The 17,414-nt window shown below is 34.9% G+C and overlaps 3 protein-coding genes across 5 annotated transcripts in view; 1 reads left to right on the plus strand and 2 right to left on the minus strand.

Moving 5' to 3' along the window:
* Window positions 1-13,106, plus strand: part of LOC148955150 (dynein beta chain, ciliary-like) — a 54,093-nt gene extending 40,987 nt beyond the window's left edge. Inside the window, exons 5-9 of one of the 2 annotated variants that reach the window (XM_089100576.1) lie at window positions 244-362; window positions 4,550-4,702; window positions 6,775-7,096; window positions 9,207-9,363; window positions 12,241-13,106. In XM_089100576.1, the coding sequence (XP_088956702.1) occupies window positions 244-362; window positions 4,550-4,702; window positions 6,775-7,096; window positions 9,207-9,363; window positions 12,241-12,522 (1,033 nt within the window). In that variant the 3' untranslated portion in view covers window positions 12,523-13,106. The remainder of the gene's footprint in view (window positions 1-243; window positions 363-4,549; window positions 4,703-6,774; window positions 7,097-9,206; window positions 9,364-12,240) is intronic. The other variant, XM_089100584.1, reaches the window with a different exon arrangement.
* The window catches only part of TM9SF3 (transmembrane 9 superfamily protein member 3), a 696,120-nt gene that overhangs the window by 413,090 nt on the left and 265,616 nt on the right, over window positions 1-17,414 (minus strand). The window lies entirely within an intron of this gene.
* LOC148955151 (uncharacterized) overlaps window positions 13,349-17,414 on the minus strand; it is a 41,646-nt gene continuing 37,580 nt past the window's right edge. For both annotated transcript variants that reach the window (XM_089100595.1, XM_089100599.1), the window contains exon 7: window positions 13,349-13,508. In XM_089100595.1, coding sequence (XP_088956721.1) covers window positions 13,350-13,508 — 159 coding nt within the window. In that variant the 3' untranslated portion in view covers window position 13,349. The remainder of the gene's footprint in view (window positions 13,509-17,414) is intronic.

The raw sequence follows: 17,414 nt of genomic DNA on the forward strand, positions 1-17,414 counted from the left end.
GCAACTGGAGCATAGGAACATCAATCTTTTGGCAGAAACATGAACAGTCGCAGAAAAAGTTATTCGTCTTTTGAACAACCAGTCGAACTTTCAATGCACACCTAAAGTATGTGTACCGTGTTAGGGCTGAAGACAATTCCGGACTCCAAGTAGACCAGTTTATTATACACGTTATTCTATTCTAGTCCTTTTTGAGGATAGTTTAAGTGCAGATTAATGATTTTTTGAACTTATTTTTTCCAGGAATCCTTTTCCAGAAAACTTAAGTGGTCCAGCACAAGTTGCCGAAGCTGAAGCCCTTGCTTTGATGTGGGAATATTTACTCAAGTCTTTGGCTCCCACCTGGGATTGTGCACTCGAAAGTAATTTTGTCTCACTTAGTTTCTATTTTGTTGGGTTTTTCCTCCCTCTCCATATTTTCTTTTATTTAGCATACTAACAAGTTTAGAACGTTTCGACTCAGCGATCAAAGTAGAAATTAATTCGGGAGGGGGCAGCCAATTTTAACGAACGGCTGGTCATTTTAAACGGCCGATATTTGGATAAAAACATGACAAGAATCGAAATATTGCGATAAATTTGGAATAGAATCGGAACGCTTCGTGTCGAAATTGTAGGATCTTGATTTATTTTTACCAACTGGCCAAGCCTACAGTAATTACTGGACAAAATAAAGCACAAATCGAAACTTGGATATGACTTCTGTTTTAACATTAAAAAAAAACTTTTCGACATAACTTTATTGACGAAGCCTAAATATAGAAACGGTATGAATTAACCTCTGATCTCCCTTAATTTAGACTAAGCCTGAATAAGGGTGCTGCTGGGCAATACCTTTCTTCTTTTTACAGAGGGATGTTTCTGACAATTTTTTTGAAGTTCCATTTAACTAAACTGATGTGTTTCATATTTCGTAAAATTATAAATTACATACAGGGATGTTTAACTGCGCATCAGCTATTACTGAGAGGTGGCGGATCATTTTAAAGACAGGGAGGGAGGACAGTTGCCTCAAATAGTAAAATTTAATCACTAAATATGCTAGCTCCTTGAACTTTCGGGTAGATATAGAACAAATTTTGGGGAAGGGAGTCCAGGAGCGTAGCTATAGTATTTTTATCGGGGGGGGGGAGTGGTGCTATTGAAGTAAATACCATTCAAGCGGTAGTGAATAAAAGTAACTATTCAACAAATACGCTACTTGGTGAATTTAAAAACATTACGCAATACATTATAAGCAATAAACACACATTAAACAGTCATAAATGTAAGTGTTGGTGCTTGGCTTTTACTAAAATTGTCAGGATGAGCTGCTGCAGGCGACAGTAGTATAGCGTAAACCAACTTTTTGATGGCTGAAGATAAATGTCACATACACTCGGCTTTTTTCAGCCAAATTCATCACTAATGCTGCAGTACATATCCCCCTCCACTTTCCCCAACCCTCACGCCCAGCGCACGATGCCCAATCTCATAATTGAACCAAGCTCTACTCTAATAGCCCCGGGTACCATGCTATTCATTTGCTCGCAACCTTGAATGGATTTTGACTCTGTAAGATTTAATTTGCTGTACTAAACTTTTAATATACGTGATTTACTGAAATACTATTTATGACTTTTTATTGAACTAATTTTTTTATGGGTTCGATGGTTTATATTAATAAAAAGCATTGATATAAACGGGCCACATAAAGCCGAAACAAAAATCATAGGCAGAGCAATAGCGCTGTCTAAGTAAAGATACAGGATAAGTCAAAGTATTACCACAAATTGCGTAACATTATATTATGAGATATTCCCCACATTTAAATAGCAACCGTATTTCAGATTCGATAGCATTCAAAAAATAAAGTTAGAACTATTAACTTATCCGTTCGGCATTGGTTGACAAAGAATATCCGGGAAGTCTGAAACAATCTTAGCATCATTGCGGCAGAAACATTAAATTAACTAAAAGTTGCCAGAGATGCCAATTGTAGGGAAAAATTGACTCCCAGAGTTTGGATATTACTTTACCTTTTGTATCTTTGTTAAAAAAAAAAAACGAGTTCTATGAAAATTACACAAAAGTTTTTCTTGTGTAAATCAGGGTATGGGGACACACGTTAAATCAGGGTACACATTTTTGGAGGGGGAGGGGAGGTTTCACTGAATATCGTTTTTATGTCTACAATTCCCTTCAAAAACAAAGTTCGGTGTCCTAGTGCTGCATGATCAAAGTGATAACAATAGAAAAAGAGAATGGATTGGCACCACTTATACGTGCAGACAAAATTTTTAAATTTTGAGAAAAATAAACATATTTGGTTTAAATTCACTTTATTCTATTCTCAGCAGATATGTCGATCAGCTTACTGATGAAGGGGTAAATATCCCACAGGTGGTGCTGATGTTGTGTGAAATGCGACTAATTTCACTCATAATTCTTATCAAATTTATGTCAATTCTTTTTTTGGAGCTGGTTAGAAGAAATATTTAGAAAAGCGAAAATAGCGAAAAGTCAGCATATTAGTGTACATAGAGGCAGTTCTACATTTATGGGTTAGTACATGAATCCGAAACGTACAGCGCTTATCGGGCATTTCAATGACAAACAAGAGAATCGAAGTTTCAATTAAATACTGGAAATAAAAATTAAAACAATTGAACAATTTCTGGAGCGGATCCCCCTCTACCAAACTACATGATCAAACTACAACCAGCTTGACCTATCTAGCTATGGTACAAATACCCTTATAAAAAGTACTAAGTCTTATTTTCTATTTCAATTATTTGTTTTTCATTCAGGAAATTAGCCTATATTCACTGTATATCTACCTTCTTATTCTTCAATGATTCCATTTCTGTCCTATTTGCAGGTATAGAGGTATATTCATTTCCACTTTTGAATGTTTTAAAGCGAGAGAATCTAGTCTTGAACTGATAGATTTTAGGAAGTATAAGCACCTTAAATATTAGGGAAAAAAAATGACCTGAGCAAATGTGGCAAAACAGGAAGCATAGATCATTTTTTAATTTTACCATTAACTAGGCTTACATTTTTGGTTGATGATAAAGTTTCGAAGGCAGTATATTTGGAAAAGATGTTAATGTGGAACATATTATAAAATGTAATAGAGCCCTATTTTTCTTGTTTTCCTTATGTTAAAAACGAGCATGGATTAATTAGAAACAAATTAATTTCTCAGAATAAAAAGCAAATTTGACACTTTAAACAAGCAAAAATTTAAAGCTACTTAATAAATTACAGTTTTTTCCAAGTTACTGGGGGCGCAACTGCCCCCCCCCCTCAAAACCGCCACTGGGGGAAGGGGAGAGTAAGAAACCGATATCTAATCTCTCTTGATTCCTGGGGATATTTTTGGTGTACGCCTTTATTATTGGTGCTAGATTGGGGGGAGGGGGTAATAGCACCCCTCCCATTGCATCATTTTTTTTCTCTGTAGCATGAAATATTAAATTTCATGCCTACTAGCATAGAGGTGGAAAAGGTGAGACGGGACATTATGAGTCTCGTCAGGAAATTCATTGGAGGGAAGGCATGTGTTACCAGAAGCTTCGTTTTCAGTGATTTCAAAACGTAATGTTTCTCTTTCCTTATTCATATACAATGTTCCAATGTATTTAAACATATGCATATGATGTATTTAAACATCAGAGAACCTTATTGTAAAAGTTGCAATGACTTCAGCCACGTCGAAGATCAAAAGTTGCATAGAACTTCCATCCATTTGAACAATAAATAATCCTCTCTGTCCACCCGAAATTACGTAGTGAAAACATTAGTAAGGACTTATCGAAAATTTTGACTAAATATTCAAATTTTGTCCACAATTTTAATTACAATCCAACGTTGTAATTCCTAAGCAGAAAAACGGAAAAAGTGGGGACTGCTGCAACTAGCAAATTTCTGTTCGTTTCAAGTTTTTAATTTGCTCCTTACTTTCAGTTGAAAAAGTTTTTTTTTAATTTAAGAAAAGCTGAAATCCATCAAATATTCTTCTTTTCTAAGACCATGTTGGGATTTTTATTATAAAGTCCAAAATCTGGTAAATTACTTCCTCCCCCCCCCCTCAAAAAAATCCTATAAAATCAATCAAAGGTATTGTAACATTGCTAAGACAACTTGGTGTTAGTCCTATTCAGCTAAGTTTCATAATCTCTTATGTTACTTCGGTTTGAAGCAGTTTCACTTCTGCGCTCACATCAAATCCGCCTGTGTTGTTATACCGTAAATATACACAATTACATTAAATATAGAATATTATAAGTTACTGTGGAGCACATATTTATATCTTGTGATAAGTTTTGACGTGATTTCACTGCACATAGCATACCTCCTTAAAACGTAGAGGAGAACTGACTGTTGCCAACACGTCACATTCCACTTTTGAATACAATCACTGAAATACATAAGATGCTAGACTCGCAGTACTAAAGAAGGATATATACTCTAAATTGTCCTGAAGCTCCAAGGCCCACAAATTCTCGTGAACATTTTTTTTCCATTGAAATTCTTTGCCTAAGCTGTCGTTCAATTCTTTTAGAGGAAGACTATTGGAAAAACAGGTGTGCTGATTTAGAAAACATTTATGAGCAGCTACTGTCATCGACATCTAAGAAAGCTTCGCATCTACTTGAAGAATCAGGTAGCATTCATGTTGGGACAATGAAAAAACTAATTGCTGCTACCGTTGCAGGTAATCCTTTGAAAGCTGATCAGCTTGTAAGATTTTAAGAAGGAATACGATAGTAACATTTATGATAAGCGTCAATTTAAAGAAAATAATGTGATAGACATTCAAAAATAGGTTTAATAAGACTTTTATAAGAAAGTTTGTTGTCTAGTCTATGAATTTACGACGCTTCTTGGCTACAAAGGTGCTTGCAATAGCCCTGTGACAGCTGGGACCAAAATCCAGGTCCCGTATCACTATGCATTTCTCAGGATCACTTCCCACAGAACCTTGGAATTTCAAACTGCAATTGATAACAACATTTTGTTTCATTATTTTTTACTTAGAATGTGTTTTGATTTTAGAGGTTGATAAATTTTGTTTTCTTCTTCAGGTTTTCTATGGTCATTTATAAAAAAGGAACACTAAAAAAAATTAAGGACTGCACAACAGACAGCAAACAATGCGAGTTATTCCATAGATATTTAGAGTAATAAGTACTGACAGCATTAGCAGATTCAAAACATAAAAAAGTGATAAATGAGACTCTTCAACACATTTTCGGGCCGTTCTGACAAACGTGGAAAGTTTCCTCTCTGGAGACATTTCCCCAACGGATTGTGCATATAATAGTTTTATTTACTTCTGGTTTATTTTACTTCATCTTAAAATTTATTTACAAGAAAAAATTATTGCTTACTCTCCTAATCTGACTAACGTTGCGCTGGTGTTACGGCTGGTTATTCCCCCTTTTAATGTGCCCTTTTCCTGGCACTGAAATATTAAACTAGGACCCTCGCGCACCTCGCAGCCACAGGTTTTTTATCTCAATATTGGCCCATGCATTACTTAAGGCTATTATTTCTATTGACTCATTTTACTGACTTCGATTTTCACTTCGGAACCACCAAGGAAACTAGGACGTGTTCCTGAAAACATTAAGATAAATGACTTTATTCAAATGCTCATTCCTCAATGTTATAATTTCTTGAAATGAGTATTTTGTGCTAAGTGTGGCAGTGTAAGGCAAATATAAAACTTTGAAAACTGCAAATTTTTCATTGTACCATTCTTAATCTCAAAATAACAATTAATTCATTTTATGATTAGGTTCTAGTTTCATAATTATCGCTGTTTTGTTGTTATTTACTTCCGATATTAATACAGAACCTTTTGTTTTGAAAAGGAATAACTATAAGTCCCGGTTGCAGTGGTAGCTAGATAAACAGTAATTCGCATCCCAGAATTTTCAGTGGCACTTGACACATTCTTGGAGTTGTTTAAAATTATAAACCAAATATTGTCCTTTAACTTTCTTTCCACTAGCCTTACCTAGAATTTTTCAAAAATATCATCCATACCAAACTAAATAATGTAGATCACGTGATCTTGGAGGAAGGTTGAAAGCTAGATTATGTGAAATTTCACCTTTTAGCCTTACTTGAAATTTTTCAATCCATTCCAAATTAAATAATGTAGATCCAATGATCTTGGAGGATCACTGTGAAATTTCACACTGAGACGGTTTTGATCGCGAAAACTCAATGCTTTCTTAAAGTCAGTCCAATTTCCACACCATTGTCGATCATTACATTATTCTGGCTACGAGATATATTTTTAGTTGGATTCTTTGATTACTGTTCCCAAATTTTGTCTCTAGACAATTGGATTTCTACTGTAAGGATTTTTCAGGAGGTGCATTTAAAATCAAACTAATCGTCGATTTTTATTTACTGCTTTGATGCAAAAACCGTGCTGACATCTGATTATCTGCAGAAATACGTGCTAGAATTTTTTTAATTTTTATCCGATAACTTGTCTGAAGAATACCGAGTAATTTGCCATTTTTTTTCAGTAAATTTTGACCTGCCTTTACATGTATTTTTCACTGATGCGCATGTAAGATAATTGTTTCTTAATCGTTCAATGATATCTGTCTGATAAATGATGATACACTAGCACTGTATGGCAAATGGGAATTTTTGTCAGAAAATTATCATGTCTGCTAATCTTCTTAGCTTGAGTCACCTATGCATTATTTTATATGACAGCGACGAACTGAAATAAGTTCAATTGATGCATTTTGTTTATTTCAGCTCTAGCAGAAGGGAAAACAATCCTCCAGTATATTGGAGGCGTTCATACCAGATTTGGAAAGATCTTATCGCTAGATGTCAATTGTGGCTTTTTCGATAACATGTCAAATGCTATCAAGCACTTCGTGGAAGCCTTAGATGAAGCTCGGACTAATTCTTCTGCATTCCAAAAAGGAATTTTTTCTCAGAAGCTGTTGAGATATTACACCATCTCAACTCTGGATAAGATAAGCAGCTATTTTTCCTTTCCATTATTTTCTATTGATGAAAAGTCACTTCAAGAATGCACAAAGAATACAAAACTGGTTGTTGAAGAGTTTCGGTAAGTCCTATGACTAGTTTTAGAAATGATGCTTTCAACACTCATTTTAATTAAACTCAATTTGATTAAATAATTTTATTCCAGGCGACTTTAAAAAGTAGCGACTATAGAAAATAACACAAAATAACAACCAAAAAATTAACTAAGAACATGCAAAAATGCAGCAGCAATTAACCTAGCCAGAATAATGAAGCTTTTACGGCTTCTGGCATGCTGGCAATGAAAGGCGTAAAAGAAGGACGCATAGTGGCTCAACAAAGTCATTAACTGATGCCAATACCTGCTCACGGAATGAAAATCATGTAGATACGTATAGCAGGTTCCAACTTGGCAAACGAATATCAGCACCTAGTTCAGTAGCACTAAAATAACGAGGCAGTTTATGCAGGACACATATGGTATAATTGTACGCCACTTTGATTTCACGTAAACCATGAATAGTGTGACAACAGCAAGAATCGATTCGAAAGTAATGGTTCGTGAGAACGAAAATAGAAAGTTCTTAACCTCAACTGAGCAATCACACAGCCGGCAGGGCTGTAGATTTGCTCTGAGGTATACTGATACCAAAGAATGGCTAATGTAAGCAACATCATTAAAAATAATCATTATAGATGAAACCTAAGTAATGGAACTCTATCACAAGTGACAAGTTATTTCTACATAGTCTTAAAGGCAGAATTAGCGGCATCGAATAGTTACCGTGGGCAGAAACATATACATGTAGTCTTAGAGAATTATAGAAAACATCATCATAATCAGCAGCAAAACTCTCATAGATTTTAAGTAACATGTCAAGAGTAGTATACAGACTGAGCCAACATGGTATTCAAGTCCACTAGCAGTAAGGCAATCATTGAGGTCATCGCAAAGAATCTAAGCAGAAATTGCACTACTTTAGTGAGCAGAGTTTCCTACAGAAAAGCTGGATTCAATTCAGAACCCCTACGGTTAACAAATTGCTGTCTAGTAAACCAAAAAGAAATTTAAGCAAGGTGGTGAAATCTGACGATCTTTCAGAATATTAATCGATTTCAAATGGTTGATTCGATCGAATGTTTATGCACCTCTACAAAGCAAGCATAAACGAACGTAGGAAATGACCAATTGTATCCCATAACAGCACGTAGGATAAAAATTTGATCATACAACAGAACTGAATAGAGAGAGGATTGCTGGCCATAGGCGGATTTGTGTTTAGTCAAATTTGGTGTAGCAGTATCAGTATTACTGTAGCATTGCTGCCTTACATGCGACAAATTATCTAGAACTGAAAACTTTTTTTTTCTTTTATCTAGCTTTTGTGTTTCAAACCAATTATTAACAAAAAGAAGAGAGAAAAAAACGGAGGAAAGTAACCAAGAAGATACATTACGTGTTTTGATTATAATATATCATCCCTCTGTCCAAGAAAACGTACAGAAGTTTCTACTTCTTTTGCATTTGACTATGCATGGTGTGAGTATAGTGTTATTCAAACGTGATCCAAAACTTTCTTAGGATTGAATAAGCAATATTTTTTTCTACCATTTTGGCTATTAATACTTATTTCTAATAAATTTTCTTTTCAATTCAACTGATTACTAAACGAAGAATACGACTAAAATACTTAAAACATAGCCTAAAGCTCCTATCCTATCATTTATTTACCATAAAGCTCCTATCCCTGGGAATACAGTGGCGTGGGAAAAAAGACATCTTATTTAACCAAAAGAAAAGCAGTATAAAGAGAGCAAGAGAGAGAGAAAGAGAGAGGAAGGGAGGCTCTGCTTTATTTTTGCTGAGTTACCTGTTTTGAGATTATACAAATTATTGGTTAAAAAAGTACTATTTTAAGAGTATGTACATCAAAATAAGGTACTGTTGAGAATTTTGATGCGTTTAAGGTATGTACGTGATGAGGGGGGAATATGAATATTATATGCTATTTTTATATAGCATAATATATCTAAAAAATATTTGTTTGTACGCATTTATTCAATTAGTATGGCTGCACTATTATCTATGACACAGTAGTATTGGGTATGTTTTCGAAAATTTCAATCTAGGAATACAGTTGATCGTGATAATACAAAAAAAATTAGTGGAGGAATAAAAACGTCATTTGCAGGGCTGCAATGGTAGGTCATTTAGACAATTCAGAAGTAACTCAACAAGATGATGAAATGCCAAAAAAGAAGGATTCCATTTACATAGTTGACCAGCAGTACTCAAAGATGCTTTTGACTCTTTTTGAATGCTTCCAATGGAAATTGTCGTCAATAGAAGTAAGATCTTTTATTAATAATACCCAAAGTTTCAATTATCAGACCCAAATAGCGCTAAGTCAGTAGTAGGGCCCGATCGACATATCGGCCTGCTGACATTATCGGACCGATATGGGGATCAGTGTCATTATCGGATATCGGCCTTTTTTTATGCGTAGCCTATCCAGAAGATGGGGCCAGATTTCATCGGTGAGAGCAGCAGAGATGAGACCAAATGAATTCATAGTATACTTGTTGTCAATACACAGCCGGTACAGCAATGTATGATGAGTTCGAGAACGTACAACTTCTATCAAAAAACTAAAAGGAATACAATAATTCAAATATTTATGTTTAATAAATGTTCTCTTATACGAGTGAAAGATCCAAGATTCAATCGATTAAAACCATGATATCCAGTCATGGGCACGAGGTTTCGGCGCCGCGTGCCGACACCTTGGAGAATTCACTTATTTACCTTGAAAATTTATCTTATGTGTGCATTTGTCAGCATGCTGGACGATTTTGTCGACACATTTTTTAGTTTCCTTATCTAAACTTAAAACGCTGGTTGCACCAGTGCTTCCAGTGGGCTACGATGAATTCGTTAGTAAGAGACCATATCATATGAATGTAATGTAGTTTTCACAAAAATATGTGAATGATTAAAATACAAATTCGCGCTATTGAAATTTGGGTATCGAATAATAAATTTCAATAAATATCTTACACTTCTTTCAATCAGATTTTCACGTATTTGTGTTTATGTGACTAAACCCGCTTAAAATAGTTTTACTGCCAGACAGGAACTTTATTTGGTTTAATTGTTTTTCTACATATTTTCTAAATCAATCTTTTTTGCATTATTTGGGATCCACAATGAATTATTGAGGCTGTTCTTTGATGTGTAATAGACCAGTTAGCAACATGTGAGTATGAATATGGGCAGAGAATGCAGGTTTTAAACTTTGGGTAAGATTTCTTTCTTGAGGGGAATTGATCGGCAAATTATATCGGTATCGTACTGGTACGATACCGATACATCGGTATCGGACCCCGAAAATCCATATCGATCCGGCCCTAATCAGTAGTCAAGCATGGGTGTCCTTAATAATAGATTATTAGGTGGACTTTGTCTTACAGAATAGAACAAATGCTATTGGAGGATTGGGTATTAAAAGAGAAGGCCAAAATCTCCTAGAAATTGATATGCAAATGATATGGTTTGGAAAATGTTGGCGGAATGAAGGCATTTTGGAAGCATTTTTTTAGATGTGCCAGAATAGGTTTTAAAAATATGTTAAGAAGATTTCATCGCTTAAATAATTTTTACTAGTGGAATCGTCAAAAGAAAGCTTTAACCAGTCAATTGAATGACCATATATCAAGAAACAAACTGTGTAACAGATGTCCTTCGATCGTGCTTTACAGGGCTATAACAAAAAACAAATTGAGAAGGCCAAACCAGTTTTCCTGGATCCAGCCATGTTTTATGCAAATCAAGTCATGGCCAAAAGAAAAGCAGAACGTCCTCAAATGGGGTGGCAAGAGTTCATAATAAAGGACTTGAATGACACGAGCTTCATGGGAAGGAGTAAAGAGTGAAAATCTGAGCAGTGAAGGAGGAGGAGCTTGAACAAGTGTCTCGGCCTCGGGCTACTTGGATCTGGGACGAGTTGTCAGTGGTAGTAGAAGTAAAGTGCTTATATTGTAAGACTCTAAATTACCCTATCTTGAACGATTTACATGCGCCTTTACCCTTGCATAATGTTCAGTATTTTATTTATTACGTTCGGCGTCTACATGAAATCCAACTTGTCTTGGCTTTCCTAATCGTGATTTTACTAAAGTTTGGAGTCCAGAGCCCTAACGTATTCGGTAAATCTAAAGCAGTTCAGGTCTGCCCGCATTGCAACTGAAAATAATATTTTGTTATTTTATATGTCCTTGGAAAAATGAAAATTTAGTGGATTGTATACTGAACTTTCTATTTGAAACGCAGTATTCATGATGAAATTGGACATTTAATTCAAATATTTGATCTGATTTTCCAAAAATACAGTAAAGAAACTTTCAGTTTTATCAATTATAAAGTTTTGATAAAAGAATGACATTAGTAACAGGAAGAGCGAAGCTGAACAGCAAAAGAAAGAAAGCCGTAGGGTAAAGTCCAGCCAAATTTAACAACAAATTACTTCCCTTTTATTAAAAAAAATACACATTTTTCAATTCCTCGTTAAAATTCAATGCTGGCACTTAATTTCTCTTCAACCATTCATACTACTCTTCGCATAACGATGCATTGATTAATTCGAAGAATGATCTAAATTGACCAAGCATTATGACCCCCTTCTCCCTCTTCCTATCCCGGGTCATTTTTTCTCATTTTTTCTTTCTTTGCAATTATCAACTCTGATGAAAAACATAACCAAAAAAGTTAAAAAACAAACTTGAATTTTCATCTAGCACTTTTATTTTCCAATAACTGTATTAAAAGTAGGAAAAAAGAATAATGTCGACGATGAAGTCGGATTGGAGCGCTCCAATCCTTGCTGAGAACAAAATCAATAGCATAAGTATTGACTGGTATAACATACTAATCGCGAAACACCCCTTTGTTAGCGTATTTCCTCCTTCGCTCGAGATAAAAAAGTATTTTAAGACTTTCAAATACGGTAACAAAAGGGGTATTTCGCAATTAGTTAGGTATACCAGTTAATTTAGGCTAGGTCTGGGTAACGTGTGAAGAATATGCTTGGGTGTTGTCGTGATAGAACAGGATTTTACTATGGAATTTTCCTGGAAACCTTTTAGCTAACTCTACTAGCCTTCCACTCAAAACTTCGACATAATTGACTAATAGTTAAACATCGGCTCCACCCCATGTTATATTTTTAGGTAATTGTTCAGCGCAGCACTCTACTTCGGAATATAGATTCATCACAAGCAAATCTGACACCAGAAGGTCTACTTTTACATGGGCGCCTTAAGGCCATTGTCCAGAATTACCAAGGAATAGTCGGTAGTTATTCAAATAATGATATTAGATATTTCTTAAATGCAGACAAAGACCCTGAAGAATTAAGTCCCATTTTGAAGGAGACACAAGAACTTACCAACAAGCTAGAAGTAGTGATCAATACCGGTCAAGAAATTGATTTTACTGGAATATGCAATTAGCTCTAAATTTTATGTCCTCTTACGTAGTACCTCTACATTGAATAATTGCCAATTGAATTTTGAACTGACAACCTGTTTAGATACAGAGGAAAAAAATTCTCAAAAACTGCTTCAGCCTCTGTTGGTACTTTATTCAACACGTTTGATCGTTTAGAAGCTTTATTTTTAAGGGGTCTGTATGTAGTGGGAAACTGTAAGTACTAAAAGGTGTTTTCTGACACGCAGCTGAAAATTTTGTTCAATGATTCCCTAAAGATTTCTGCTCGAAGATTTTTGGGCTGACTACCGGTTCATTAATGTGTACTATGGTACTGTATACCACGTATTACACGAATCTATTTCCACGCATTAGAATTACTCGGAAGTAAAATCAAATTCAGAACCTGCGGTAATAATAATAATAAAAAATAATAAATTTTCAATATTATGTTTTAGCACCTAAAGTTGCTTAATTCGTGCTGTTTAAATAAAGTTGTTTTAAGTCATGCACATTTTTGCTGCTTTGATATAGCCATATTATTTTGCCAAATGAAAACAGCTCTGTCCAAGAAATAAAACTTAGTAACTTTGTAATATTTGATTTTCTGAATGTTTAAGAAATGTATATTGCACATAAATGCGGCTTCTAATAGCATCTAAATGAGATGAGACCCAAAATGCTTTCAGCGAGCCTTTAAGACAAACGGCAGAATTTTCCGTTTTAATCACACTCTAGGAATTTTTTGTACAGAACACTTTAGAGAATTTTGATTAAACACGTTTATTGTCCCTGTATCTACATTTAAGACATGCCTTAAAAACAAAACACTCCTTTAACAACATTTGGATTATCTTGGGCACATAGCATGTCTTCCACCATCAACAGGGATTGAAGCACCGGTAATGAAGGAAGCATCATCCGATGCCAAGAAAGCAATAGTTTTAGCCACCTCATCTGGTTGCCCAGGACGTCCAAGAGCATGAGTCTCTTTACTTCGTTCTATGAACTAGAAGAAAAAAAACATATCCTATTTTATTTGGGTTAATTAAGTTTATGCTTACTTTATGTTATACAAGGAATAAAATGCATAATTTTTTAAATATAAAATGAATATTTCAAGACTACTTACTGTACATTTAATAAAAAGGGAACACAATTTTCGAATAATTTAAATGTATTGTCCTATCCATAATCAAATCTCCAGTGGGTACAAAATGACCCAAAACATAAAGACTACAGGATAAAAATATATGCAAGGGTTCGTCAAATGGTAGAAGGGGTAACCATACCGGCCTAGTAGAGAAAGAAGGGTGGATTTGGTGAATATTAAGAAGCAGTTTAGAAAATATAGACCTAAGTGACATTACGTTAATGAACAAGATTTTCAATAGTAAGTTAAGACCAGTGGTGAGCTATGGTTGTAAAATATGGGGATTTCAAAAGGGGAATAAGCTAGAGGATTTAGTTTAGTTTTCTAAAAAAATTGTTATGTCTAAAGTGATAAGTGTAATGGGTTACCTGTTTAATGGGCGATTTGGGCCTGATTAATGCAAGAGTAAATAGGGTAATTAATTCGTTAGGCACCGGGAGAAAGTATTATCTCTAAAAGAAGGTAAACTATAAAAGGCAGCATTCCAAGAGTGCTTTACAGATAGGAGAAAAGGTTCTTGGGCTAAACTAAGATAAATATCAGGAAGTTGTGCAGAAGTTAGGCTGGGAAATAACGTGAAAAGATTAGAACTAGAAAGAGGGCTGATAGCCAAACAAGTAAGGATTACTCTAGGAAATCGAAATCCAGAAATGATAAAGTGAGAGAACAGTGTCCCCATCCTCTCTCTCTTTATGCTAAGATTACGGAAGCAAGGGGGGGAAGACTTTATTTCAAGGTCAGGTTTAGAATTCATCTGATTTCGTAGCTGATTCACAAGAATGATCTTTGGCTGATGTGAACTGTCTTGGGTTTTAGTGCTTGTTTTGAGTGTATGTCTCCTGTTGAGAATGTCCTTTTCTATTTTCTTTTTTGCTCCAATTCTGTTCAGAGCTTGAATAAATTATTATTATAAAATAAGCATTTCCAGAAACTAATGCTTTCCCGTTGATGCTTTTGAAGTTATATGTTATTTATTCGTAAAACTGATTGTCCTTATTGTCATTGTATGTAAGAGATTTGTAACAAGCACACTGTTTTATTTTTGTTCTTAATCAAATTATTGTGTACATAATTTAATTAAAAAATTTTCAACAGGGCTCTCTCTCTATTGTGTTTGTAAATCCATATCTTTTTTTCCGGTGTTTAAAATTAGGCTTTATAAACCGGTTCTTGCTTTTAGCAATCAGTAGTCAGTAAGATTAATCTCTAAAATAAGAAAGAAGTAATCAGTAAAATTAAGAATTTGATATTTTTCTAGTAATCTTGATAGATTTTTTTTATGCCTAGATTTTTCTAATCCCAATGGTCGAGTCAGGCCACATTTTCATAAATTTCCTTCTTTATTTCAGAAGCATCCAAAACTTGTTTAAGGCCAAGGCCTTTAGAGATAAAAGTTGTTTCATTCAGCAAGATATCATCATGCCTAAATAAATGGCCATATCTAATATTTTTTGTCAATTTTACAGTAGAGCAAAATAATCTGTTTTATCTTTTCACGAGAACAGTTGCTCTAACTTAAATAAGAATAGAAGTATTTAATAGAAAATACAAATAATTTAGCTGTGTTTTCGCGAATAGTGTGAATTTCGCAGAAACATGACATAAACAGTCGTTTAATCAAAAACCTAAGTTTTCCACAAGATCTTGAAAAGCTATAAAACTATGTTAATGAAATTCTCAGAAATTGATCTTCAGCCCTAATTCGATCCGGTCGAATCCAACCTACATCAAAGAATCTACTTTGTATACTAATTTAAAACACATAGAACTAATTTACTTAACTCATCAAAAGTTCTTTTGTTTACAATTAGAGTTATCACACTTATTCATTTTATCACTCACCAGGTCTTGACAAAAAAAACTAGGTATTTGATGATATGACTACTTTTGACATCTTGTTGTGACATACATATATTGATAATTTACTTTTGATCCACTAACATTATAATAACCTGGAGTAACAAAAGAAAATAAAAAATAAAACCCATACAAAACAATATTAAATATAAAAAACAACAATACAAATCAAAATAATTGCACAAGAGGATGAAAAGGACCTAGCTGCAGGCAAGCCTGTTCTTTTTGCTTGGCATCCAATTTATTCTAAGATGCTAATATATCAGTGGCACTAAACAATTGAATAGCCTATCGGTTCCTATACCAACGAGGCAGATATAAAAGGAATTTACAGTAACGAAAATTCAATGCCCCTAATGTCCTGCATATCACTAGTATTAAAGAATGGGCACAAACCGGACAGAAAAGGAATTGAATGGTCACAATAAGTTGAATAAAGTCTAGCCAAGACCTTGCGAGAGGATGTCGGCCACAATTTGAGACAATTTTAGCATAACCTGCTTTAAGTTTAATCTTAATGTGTAAAAGTGCACTAGAACTGATAACAGATAGAGAGTAGCAAATACTAATCCTAAGCTATCGCAACACAGGGACTACTTTAACTGAAAAAGAACCACAACTTAGATCAATACTTCGGTGTTTGGCACTAAAAACTAAATATTCACACTTTTCCGCATTAAGCATAAGACAAATTTTTTCAAACAGCTTATTAACAAACTGGGTCGACTTGACTAGGCTAGATAGAACGGCTAATGAATAACAGATCATCTGCATATGCAATATAAGACAAATTAGTAAGGCCCGTAAAGCATGATGGAAAAATTTTAATTAACAAAGGATGGTTACAAACAAGCATTAAAAAGATACGGTGACGCCCCCCCCCCTGTCTAAATCCAGAACGAACGGGGATATTACCAAAAAAGGTTCAATTTTCTGGCGGGAATCGAACCTAAGAGTTAGCATACCAAAAACGAAGAACAAATATAACAGATGAATTCACTCCGAAGCTGAGAAAGAGAATACCACAATTGGCCATGACAAACCGAGTCACAAGTTTTTTAAACATCTAACGCGCATAAATGTACTCAGATGCATCTTTTTGTGCTTGAAGTAAAAAAGAAGTAAGGACTCGATATCCATGTTAGCATTCTATATATGGTTTAAACCTAAATTGACTCGACACATAATCTCATTTTGGAAGAATTCCAGGAAGCAGGACATATTCAAAAACTTTACTCAACAAGCAATTCACCGTAATAGGCGTATATGATGCAGAATTAGTCGAATCTGTCAGGTGGCGGGCGGCGTTTACCCCCCCCCCCCCCGCGTAAAAAAAAAACGGAACCCCCCTTGCGGGAAATACCCCCCGCCCCCGAAATATCCTCCCCCGTGGAAAATAAGGCTTTCCAAATTTGAGAATTTTATTTGAGTTTAGTTTTTTTAATTTCCGTAGGGGGGAGGAATTTAGGTACTTGTGTATTATGCGCCACTCACTCAAGTTTACGCTGTGTAAAATTCGAGAATACAACGGTTTTTTGTTAGTTTCTTCGTTACTGTAGAAATAAATTTGCGCTATAGATTTGCACATTAGGGGGGGGGGGGGTAAGCATAGCGGGTCTGCATGCAAAATGTGTTCGGTACAATTATTCTGCATATTAGATAGATATACACATAAGTATATTTTAAAGCCAAATATACGGTCATGAACACAGTAAAATAACATAAATGAATATAGTGAATGGGGGGGGGGGGTGTTTAACCCCCGAAAAATGCCCCCTCCCCCACCAAAAGTAACCCCCACGGAAAATACCCTTCCCCCTGCGGAAAATAAGGTTTCTAAATCTGAAACTTTTATTTGAGTTTTTTTTTTAGTTTCGTTGAAAAGTGCTAAGGAATGGGGAAAAG

Source organism: Artemia sp. Qi Xiang Cuo, chromosome 2 (genome assembly GCF_049724085.1).
Source record: "Artemia sp. Qi Xiang Cuo chromosome 2, ASM4972408v1, whole genome shotgun sequence".
NCBI classification, from domain to species: Eukaryota; Metazoa; Arthropoda; class Branchiopoda; order Anostraca; family Artemiidae; genus Artemia; species Artemia sp. Qi Xiang Cuo.